This window comes from Carya illinoinensis, chromosome 4 (assembly GCF_018687715.1).
Source record: "Carya illinoinensis cultivar Pawnee chromosome 4, C.illinoinensisPawnee_v1, whole genome shotgun sequence".
In the NCBI taxonomy this organism is placed as follows: domain Eukaryota; kingdom Viridiplantae; phylum Streptophyta; class Magnoliopsida; order Fagales; family Juglandaceae; genus Carya; species Carya illinoinensis.
The window spans coordinates 173223-184664 of NC_056755.1; the positions used below are offsets into that span (position 1 = coordinate 173223).

Consider the following 11442-nt stretch of genomic DNA (forward strand, 5'->3'; position numbering starts at 1 on the left):
TTGGAATAGGTATCCAGCATATAGAACCTTTTGGTCCTCAAGACATCCACAAATCTCGTACGTTCTCTCGAGATCTATAATCCATTTCTCGGCTCTTAGTGGTCCTTCATTACCAAAAAAATTTGGGTAACGGTAAAGCATAAACTTCTCATATGGACAACCCCTAACTTCGGGTCTAGGTGCGTTCACTTGTTGCTGTTGCTGATGTCTAAGCACGTCAGTCAGCATACGCACAGCTTCAGCTAATCCTCCATCCATCGGGGAATCATGATTCTCCTGATTGATACCACCTTCAGGATTTTGAGGTATTCTACCATGAGTCATTTGTCTCTTCCTGTAACACATGAGTATACATATTACAATCATATAATACCTCTCATACCTTTAAGAAATTCAAGCCTAATGACAACTAAATTTCAAACCTAATATTTGGTGCATTTCCTAAGGACATGTGGATTTACTGCCCAGAGACGTATTGCTCTGATACCACCCTGTGACGCCCCCAAATTCCGTTTGGGATCGGACGGACATTTGAAGCGTCGAGACATGTAACACAAGGTTACCTGCCCCCGTTCATGACATATAAGATGCAATAATCCTAACATGCATCTAACATTATGCAATATTCGCAGCGGATAATTTTTTTTTCTTTAGCAATACTATGCACCAAACTGAAAATATCCCAATACTTAAAACATACTTCATACATAAAGATCCATTGAATAACTAAGATCACAGCACTATTCCAAAATAGTTATGATCCAAAAGTACTGGAGATGCAACTCCATCGTACAAGTAGTAATTTAACTACTATATTAACATTAACGACGCACCGTCGTTCAGTCGACTGTGTCTAGTTGGTCAGCTCCTGATCCTCCTTCAGGTCCTGTAACAAGATCTACCATTTGGGGGGAATGGTAGTTGGGACTACCACAGTGAGATTTGATTATAAATCTCAGCAAGTTAACAAAAAACTTCCATACAGACTAATGATGCATGTATGACAGTAAAAGCATAAATGCATAATCAAATTCATAAGTAATTAAAGCATAACTTAGCGTACAACATAGCATAATTGACATAGCTTAAATTGAATCATGAACTGAACTTGACTTGACATGAACTTGATCTGAAACTTGACTTAGCATGAACTTGCTCTGAAACTTGAATTAACATGAAAAATACATACTCCACAGTTGTTGTGGCCCCATGTATTCTACGTGTAAATACATACTCCACAGTTGTTGTGGCCCCATGTATTCTACACAAACTTGACTTAACATTAAAAATACATACTCCACAGTTGTTGTGGCCCCATATATTCTATGTGTAAATACATACTCCACAGTTTTTGTGGCCCCATGTATTCTACACATCACTATGCAGTTAAATACATACTCCACAGTTGTTGTGGCCCCATGTATTCTACATAAACTTGACTTAACATGAAAAATACATACTCCACAGTTGTTGTGGCCCCATGTATTTTACGCATCACAATTGTAGTTAAATACATAACCAACTTGAGATAGTAACATTTCGTAACATGGCATAACATATAACAGACAACATATTTAACATGACATATTTGTAATGTATAGTAATACATGACAGAATATATTGTGTAACAGATAAAAATTGATGACAGAATAAATTCTGTATAATAGACAATTACATGATAACTTGGCATGGCATGACATATATGATAACATACATACATACACTGTAATTCTTTTACTTAGCACACATACACAGTAGACTGCTAGTAAGTTAAAAGCTAACTTACCTCGATCTCCGCGTTTCTTATAAAACTTCAAGTGCGATTACGAGGAACTGTAATTAGTGATTCTAAAAATTAGAACTAAATCACTAATAATTTGAAATATGGAAAATACTAACTTAAAGAGTAAAATTTTCATTTTACTCTCTACATGTGGGAAATTGACCGTTTTACCCATAACTTAAGGATTTTGCATACTAACTTCAAAAGTTTCCAAAATTTACATTCCTCATGTAAATTTTGTCCTAAACTTAAATATCAACTCATAAAAATTTAAAACAAAACACAACCATGAAGAACACACTATGGTCGAAACATCCATAGGCCATTTCCCTTTATTTTTGTTGCAATTCCTTCCAACTTCAAAACTCATGCTTAAACCAAAATTTTACAACAAACATCTTCCAATCCTAAGTTCAAAACCATACTTAAAACATCCATTTAGAAAAATCTAATAATCAACACCAAACTTTTTTGTAAAAAGATCCAAGCACTTGAATCACAAGTTTTGACCTTAAATCAAAACATCTCCAAGAATTTCAAAAATCAAATCTTACTTCTAACATATTCATAATATCATCCTAACATCAACCATGCTTTAAATCATCAAACTAAAGTCACCAAAATCACAAAATAACATTTGGAGTTTTTGGTTTTACACTTAGTCCAAAAACAGGAACTTTTTCCTCAACTAGTTTTGATAAATCTCTTGATCTATGACTTATAAATATATGATCTTCAAACCAAACCATTACATGGTTTAAAAAGATGTCCTAAAACATATACAAGCTTCTAATTCAAGATCACATGGTTAGAAATTAACCAAAACATAAATTTAGCCAAGAATATCCACACTTTGGCTTATCTGAATATCTCTTTGCATAAAATTTCATATCTTTGAAACTAACATCAAATATCTTCAAAATAATAATATAACATGTATATAAGATGTTTAGGATCCTCCAATAAAATTATCAAAGTCATTAGAATAGGTTTAGACCACCAAAGAGTTAAACTTTCTCAAAACAGAAACTGTTTTTCCTCTTCCAGTTTCTAAGTTTCTAAATCTAAGAACATCTTTCATCAAAACCTTTAATCATGCAAAAATCCTCAACCAATAGTCACATATACATGTTAACAATACTCCATAAAAATTTCGGACCAATATCTATCCATTAGCTTGGTCAAAAACTCCAAACTATAACATATTCTCCAGTTTATCTCCCAGAATGACCTTTTTATAGTTTATATAATGTTTGACTGACCAAATGATCTTAAAATGGGGAAAATAAGATATCCATGTAAACTAGACTAAAAAATGAACAACTTATATGAAGGAGACTTTATGATAAAACACTTACAACAGCTTCGAAATGGGCGTGCAAAAGATCTCCTAAAATCTGTCCGAGAGAGAGTGTTTGATAATCTTTTATTAGAAGGAGTAATTGAAGATAAGTTCATGGGTGCTGGCTGGACACATTTATGGACGAGATAAGGGAGGTGATAAGGCTGGAGTTGAGAGTTGAGTGTGGTTTTCTCCTACCCAAAATATCTATAAAAGATTATCTCATAATATTCTATCCAATAATATCTACAAAAATCAACTTAAGATATTTTTATCTAATAATATCTATAAAAATCAACTCAAAATATTTTTACCCAATAATATTCACGAAAATTACCTCAAGATATTTCTTTTTATCCAATAATATCTACAGTTTTGAACAGACGTTTTGTCCGAAAATATGAAAAAAAGTTATTGCGCCATAAGACTTTAAATAACCCTCCGAGTCTAATGACACAAATCATAATACATTTTGACACTTCTAACTATCTCCAATAATCAAAAATACACTTCTGATACCATAGTAAATAATAACACTAACTATGTAGTTAGACAAAAACCTATACGATTAATGGATTCGTGAAAACTTATGGGTTTTTCACGAGATTCCTAAAGTTAATAGAAATTTCACAATTGAATTTCTAGCGGACTGTTACAGTTGGTCTCAAGTGTGAAATAGGTATTAGGGGATCTATATGTAGAGTATAATTCTAAATTTGATTCCACCACGAGTACCCAAGTTCCTCAACCCCCTCCAACATCTAAATCTATGATTGATGGTGATGGCAAACGTGATACCAAATGGTTCCAGGAGTGATATAAGGCATCTTCCGCCATGGGATCTAATATTACCAAAACAGAAGTGGATTGATATTTATCGGATGGTTGTGAGGCACTCAGCCCATCGTTTGACTTGTTGATTTTGTGGAAAATTAATGAGTCTAACTATCTTATACTTGCGAGAATTGCGCAAGACTTATTGGCCATGCCTGTTTCCACGATTTCGTCTGAGTCAGCATTTAGTATGGGATGTCGTGTGCTTGATTTTTTTCGAAGTTCGTTGGCTACGAGAACTGTTGAGGCACTTATTTGCACTCAAAATTGGTTAAGGCCTCCGTCAACACCAATTGATATCCGAGAGGCTATAGATAATTTGGAGAGTTTCGTAGTAGAATCAGGTAATGTTTTATTTGTTTTCATTATAATTTAATTTAAGTATTTTTCATAATTTACATTCACTAATATTTGATATTTTATTTTTATTTATTCTTATAAAGTTGGGTGCATAATTAAATGTGACAACTATTAAAGATTGAAGGTTGAAGGCTAGAAGGAGCATTGAGCAAACATGAAGATCGATATTTTGTTTATATTTGCATTGTTGTTATGTTTAAGTTTTTAAGATAATTTGTTTTCATTTATTAATGTTATTTTTTTACTTGCGTTTTGGTATGCTTAAGGCAACTTGGCTTGTTTTGTAATATGTAATACTAAACATCTAGGATTCTAGTGGAATTATTTTTATTTATTTTTTAATTATATAGTAAGTAATATAGTTATTAGTTACTAATTAGTAACTTAGTAGTTGAGAATTGGATGATTAGTTGAGAACAAAAGCTTAAAAAGATTTTGGATGATGAATTGAAGGAAAAAAAAAAAAAAAGCCAAATAATATTATGACTTGGGAAAAAGAAGGCCCAAACCGAGCGTTAAACGACTGGCAACCGGTCCGGCCGATTTTCCCCCCTTACACGGTCGATTTTGGCCTGTTTTCAGGCTCAAAAGTAAGATTTTGGTCGGTTTCAATTTTCTCATAAAACTGAACCGTATCGGTCGGTTTTCAGCCCTACTATGCGGGGCGGGGTGCAAGGAGGCCGTATGGTGCGATTAGCATCCCTAATATTAGTTGTGTTATCTCAAAATCAATGGTGATAAGATTGTGATGTTGCAGTTCTTAAAATTACGCAATATATGTCTTTGTCTAATTAATTAGATGTAGTGGCTGATCAAAAGATTATCTAAATACTAGAGAATTTATTCTAAACCATATGCTTCAAGCAATACATAACATTAATTCAACATCTTTAGTAGACAAACTTTGCTAGAAATGCAAACATAATTCCTGAAAAGTGATATTTCAAAGGGAAGATTTTTGAAGAGTGATACAACAATTATCCCATACATCCTATGCAGAATAACACTCTCACAAAATGTGTTCAATGGTTTCAAGCTCTAGTGGGCAAACAGGACAATCTCCATTATCCAAGACCTGGTGTTTACAAAGATTGGCTTCTATTAGTAAAAGATCATATATTTGAGGGATATTAGTAAACCATGTGAACTTCCAAAAATCTGCACTAGACTGAGTATTATATGAACTACATAGACCTCTCATTCTCTAAATGGTAAGCACTCTTTACTATAAAATTGTCAGATTAAGTGCCCTTCCAAATGAGTTTATTAGCTGACAGTAGTGGACTTAATAGTAACCTTAGAATCATGTATGCCTCCTCTACACAAAAAGTCTCCTTGGCATTCCAATCTCTAGTGTGGGGGTTGATTAAAACAGCAATTCTTGCATGAGCATCAAGTGTGGTAATTGGAGACTAGATCTGAAAAGTAATGGGGCCTTGGTAACCATTTGTCCCTCAAACGCCTATGCTCCTCTCATTGCCAACTCTCCATATCAAACCATCCATAAGAAGGTCTTTAGCTGACATCAAAATCTTCCATAAACAATAGGCACTTCTTGGTAAGATCGCATTATGTAATTCCCCATAAGGGAAGTATTTAACCTTGAAGATAACAACAGAAAGAGAATGGGGATTAAAAGTTATTCTCCATAATTGTAATGGGGATTAAAAGTTATTCTCCATAATTGTTTAGCTGAGAGGGCCTTGTTAAAACACCCAAAGTCTCAAAATCCCAAATCCCCCATTGTTTTAGATAGATCCATTTTCTCTCATCCAATGTATTTTTAAATTATTTTCGTTATGTTCCAAAAAAAACATCTGTATAAGTCTATTAAGCTATGGGCACAAGGTCTTAGGTGATAAAAAAAAATACTCATAGTATATGTTGGGATGACTTGAATAACAAGCTTAAAAAGAACTTCATTCCCTTGAGAGAGAAAAGTATGCTTCCAATTACTGATTATTTGGCATACCCTATAAGCAATAAAGTTGAAAGCCTTCATTCTAGATAGACCAACTAAAGATGGTACACCTAGATATTGTTCAAAGTTGTTAGGTGCTTGAGTTCCAACTATAGCAACAATAATTTCCCATGTCTCTTGATTGGTGTTTGAACTAAAAAAAGTGAAGTCTTATCACAGTTCAACTGTTGCCCCAAAGCTCTTTCATACAGTGCCAATAATCCTTAAAGTCTCCTCCATTCAAGAGGATTAGATTTGATGAAGAGTAAATTGTCATATGTAGAAAGTAAATGTGAAATCCTAACTACCCCTCTAGCAATTGGAACCCCATGAAGCATTTGCTGATCTTCAGCCTGTTGAATTAGGCAACTAAGAACTTCTGAGTATAACAGAAAAAGATAGGGACTTAAGGGATCCCCTTTCCTCAAACCACGAGTAGGTTTAAATTGTGCCTGAGGCTTTCCATTCACTAACATCGAGTAAGACACTGAGGTAAGACATTTCATAATGAGAAAAATCCATCTTACACTAAGTCCATTTTCTCCATAATCATTTTTAAGAATCTCCATTCAATCTTATCATAAGTTTTGCTCATATCTAACTTAGTAACCATATAACCCTCTTTTCCATGCAAATGACAATTCATGGTATGTAAGGTCTCATAGGTAACAATGACATTATCAGAAATAAGACTGCCAGGAAGAAAAACACTTTGACTTGGTGAGACGATGACCTTTTTGAGCCTATTAGCAAGGATCTTTGACACTATCTTATACAATTGGCCAAAAACCAATACACTTAACAACTTCTTTCTTCTTTGGAATCAAAACAATATAAGTATGATTAACAATTGCAAGAGAGAAAGTTCCATTGAGACAATTCACCAGATTGGAACATAACTCAGGGCCTACAATATCCCAATGGTATTGATAAAAAGCGATCCGGGTGATTGATTTTAAGAGGGACATTTGAAATAATGTTGTAGTCACCTCCTCAACTATAAAAGGCTTATCCAGATCCCTCATCATCTCTTATGAGATTTTTGTCTTAACTATTGTTACACACGCAACACCAGCATCAGGTTCAAAGTTTGGAACAACTTTTTATATCAAGAGCAGAAAACATCCTTAACTTTTCGAGGATCAAACTGAATATGACCAAACTCTTCTTCCTAGTTTTAAATTTTAAGATTGTGTTTCCATACCCTCTGTTTCCACAAAAGATCATATTTGTGTGGTTTATTGCAACCGTTAAAGTTTACATTGAATAGTTTACTTGGTGCTCAAGGGCAGCGGGCAGCGGGGCCCCGCATCCCGCTACCCCGACCAAACTCTTATTCCTAGTTTTAACTTTTAAGATTGTGTTTCCACACCATCTGTTTCCACAAAAGATCATATTTTTGTGTTTTATTGCAACCGTTAAAGTTTATATTGAATAGTTTACTTAGAGCTCAAGGGCAGCAAGGCAGCGGGGGCGGGGGGCCCTGCCCCGCATCTAGTCTCCCTAGCGGGGGTGGGGGGCAGGGAGGGCCCAACCCTACATATATATTATATATATAAAAACATAAATATTTATATATATATATATATATATATATACAAAAGCATAAATATATGTTTATATATATAAATATAAATATATCTTTATATTTTACAAATTGTGTATATATAAATATATATATATTACAATTTGTTAAACTTATTTACAAAGTATGCATTAGCAAATTTAAAAACTATATAGTTTAAAACTACTACACTACAACTTACATAAAATATGCACTAGCAAATTTAAAAACTATATAAATTTTAAATTATAGTCATATTTACAAAATTTAAATTTACAATTTGGATTTAAAAATATATTTTTGATCACTTTTTGATTTAGAAATAATTTTAAAAATATATTTTTAAATATAAAAAAATAGTAATTTTTTAAAGTGAAAATGAAGCGGGACGGGACTGGTATTTGCTCCGCACCCCACCAAGCGGGGTGGGGGATGGATGGGAAAACCCCACCCCTGTACCATGCAGGGCGGGGTACGGGCTGCCCCGCACTGTATTGTACGGGTAGCACCCCTACTCAAGGACACGGCTTAACTCTGGGCCATGACTCTCTATTCGTTTTGAGGTTTATCATTTTTTAAATTAATCCCTGACTTAGAAAGAAAAGTTTTCAAATAATTATCGTAATAATAATCATATATTAAAAAGGCCATTTCGTTTAAATTTCTTTAATTTATTATAAAAAAAATTATTGATATTGGTGCACAAATATCACATCAATTAAGGATGAACACGCGCGAAAATTAAATAATTAAATTTTTTAAAAAATTATATATATATATATATATATATATATTCAAGTCTACTGCTACTTCACGAAAAAAATTAAAAATACTTGAAAATATAATATTCTGTGAAAAGTTGAAAACCAACTAGAATTACTAAAATTTTAAAATAATAAAAAGATTTTTTAAAATTTTTTTAAAAAAAGCTCAAAAACTAGAAAATCAATAACCTGTATTTAATAAGAAATTAAATTTATACACTGTTATTTTACCATGCCTATTTCCTTGTGGGTTGACTGTGTGTATCAAAGTTTTCTTATAAATTATACTCCTAATTTTTACAAGTTTTCCGACGGGTTCTCTAGGGCGGGTTTAATTCTGCTGGAATTGTACCCATTTCATGAGATATTAACGACCAAAATTGGGAGGCGTTTTCAACTCATAACAAATATTTATTCAATAACAATAAATAAACCTGCAACAGAACTAATAGGACCAGTAAAAATCAGTTAGATATGGAAAAGGCTTTGACAAAAACTCTTTAAAAACTAGCTGAACCTGATTCATTTATAGAAGAAGGAAAGATTCAGGCTACTGCTGAAATGGGCTGAAATGTCTTCTTTTCTATATCTGAAGTCTGGAGTCTGGACCATTCAATTCAATCCGCTTACTATCCCCGACTCGGTAGTTATCCGATATCAGCACATAAACTTACTCATTTTCTCTCGGCCAGACTAATGGCAGCTAAGACGCTATTCCCACATCCCCACCCTCTGACGACTCTCTCTCTCCCTTCCTCCAATTCCAAGTCCCACCATAAACTATGGCCCGGACGGGCTCCGAACCCCACAAGGCCCAGAAGCGTGGCGGTGTGTGCCTCCCACTCCATCCAAGACCATGTCTTATCCTCCGCTGTTCTTGTGGAACGGCTTCACCACCATAGCCCTTCCTCGCTCATATTACTTTCAGAGAGCATGGGTTATTCTTCGGCTAGCTACTATACTTCATTGGGTCTATTTGTCATCTCAGTTCCTGGCCTCTGGTCCCTTATCAAGCGATCTGTGAAGTCCAAGGTTCTCTCTCATCAGTTTTCTTAATTTCTCCAACTGTCTTTTCTTTTTATTTTCTTTCTCCAATTTTCCCTCAAAAAGAGAAATTAATGAGTTTCAAGACTGCTTTATCCTTTCTCTTAGTTTCTTTCTCCAATTGTCCCTTAAAAAGAGAAATTAAAGAGTTTCAAAACTGCTTTATCCTTAGCATTTTACTGCCGGTGAGTATCTCCTGCATAAAAAGAAAATGATGGTGGGACAATCAAATAAATCAACTAACTTTGTCACATCGATTTTTTATTTTATTCTGTGCGTCTCTATTCTTTCGTTTAGTTTATCAACGGGCTAATTTCATTGGGGTTCTATATCAGATTGTGCAGAAGACATTTATAGCGGAAGGAGAAGGGAGAAAGGCACCTAATCAGTTAGCAGGAGAAATCCTATCTTTCTTTACCCGCAACAATTTTGCGGTGACCGAGAGAGGAGAGACCGTAACGTAAGCCACTCCTCGTTCTCCTCCAGAATCTAAACAACACACAACATTTTACACTTCCATCAAATATGACGTGATTTATATAAGAAAGCAAAATGATTTGATTCAGGTTTAGAACATACTGAAGGTAAAAAGCTACCACACGATCAGACTGAAAGTTTAGCCTATCTTTCTTTACCCGCAACTTGGTGATTAACTGCTATAACAAAAGATTTAAGACTTCTGTTCGCTTGAGATAAAAGTTTTATAACTTACGATTCTCTCTTGATTAAAGTTTTGAAGGCATGATGGTACCAAGCCGAGGCCAAGCAGCCTTGCTCACTTTCTGCACCTGCATCAGCCTGGCAAGCGTGGCCCTTGTTCTTACAATAACCGTACCAGATTTTGGCAATAATTGGTTTTGGCTTACGATCCTAAGTCCATTTGCGTAAGTTAAGGCACTCTGTGATGTACAAGTTTTAACGATATTGTAACAATTATACAATGCCTGTAATCCATTTGCCAAACCACGCGTAATTTGACGTACTAACTCATTGGTAATGGAACTCAGAGGAGCTTATTACTGGAAACGAGCATCAAGAAAGGAGCAGATCAAGGTTAAAATGATGGTTGCAGATGATGGGACCCTTTCCGAGATCATCGTTCAAGGGGATGACCAGCAAGTGGAGCAAATGAGAAAAGAGCTTCTGCTCAGTGAAAAGGGTATGGTGTATGTCAAGGGAATCTTCGAGAGATGACCAAGATTCTTTTTGTGAAAAATTAGATACGTGTATGTGTACAAACATTCATCCGAACTACCGCCGAAATTTGACGTGCGGATTGCATGTACCTTTCTCTTCAGAGTACTTGGCTATCTATGCGTACGGGGCTTCTTAAAAATTGTATGATTGAACTTCAAGTCTTGGGTTGTAGACTCGAAGGAAGAATAAACATTAACTATAGGTTATGCACTAGAAATTTCTTTTGAAAAAATTATCGGACACACGATTGATGGTAACGGATAGATCGTATATCCGGAATCTTACTTTACATCACAGCAGTTTGAACTTTAAGAAGAATTATTGGGTTGAAAGAAACTGTTATAGAGTTACCACGTACCTGGTTGGTTTCCAAATTCTTTTCTAAGGTCAACTTCTTGGGAACAGTTTACAGCGCGTATATAAGTTCTAAACCTACCTAAACGGATACTTTGTCATGGAGATGTTTTCACAGCGGCAATTACGTTGGTACAAACCCCCGGTCCCAACCGCTCCCCTTCATAACTAGATAAAACACTATCATCCATTATCACAAAACCACAACAAAACAAACCAAATTTAATAGCAGCTCCCTGC

At 34.7% G+C, this 11442-nt stretch overlaps 1 protein-coding gene across 1 annotated transcript; it reads left to right on the forward strand.

Moving 5' to 3' along the window:
• Positions 1–9143: 9143 nt before the first annotated feature.
• Positions 9144–11006, forward strand: LOC122306712 (protein COFACTOR ASSEMBLY OF COMPLEX C SUBUNIT B CCB1, chloroplastic). Its single transcript, XM_043119213.1, has 4 exons — positions 9144–9639; positions 9987–10111; positions 10383–10535; positions 10659–11006. Exons 1-4 carry the CDS (start codon positions 9304–9306, stop codon positions 10843–10845), a joined length of 801 nt encoding a protein of 266 aa, XP_042975147.1. The 5' UTR covers positions 9144–9303; the 3' UTR covers positions 10846–11006.
• Positions 11007–11442: the final 436 nt, after the last annotated feature.

Excerpts from the sequence above, each read along its gene's own strand:
- LOC122306712 (XM_043119213.1), top strand. The coding sequence starts at position 9,304 with ATGGCAGCTAAGACGCTATTCCCACATCCCCACCCTCTGACGACTCTC. Across the intron at positions 9,640-9,986 it reads AGCGATCTGTGAAGTCCAAG|ATTGTGCAGAAGACATTTAT; the intron begins GTTCTCTCTCAT and ends GTTCTATATCAG. Across the intron at positions 10,112-10,382 it reads GAGAGAGGAGAGACCGTAAC|TTTTGAAGGCATGATGGTAC; the intron begins GTAAGCCACTCC and ends TCTTGATTAAAG.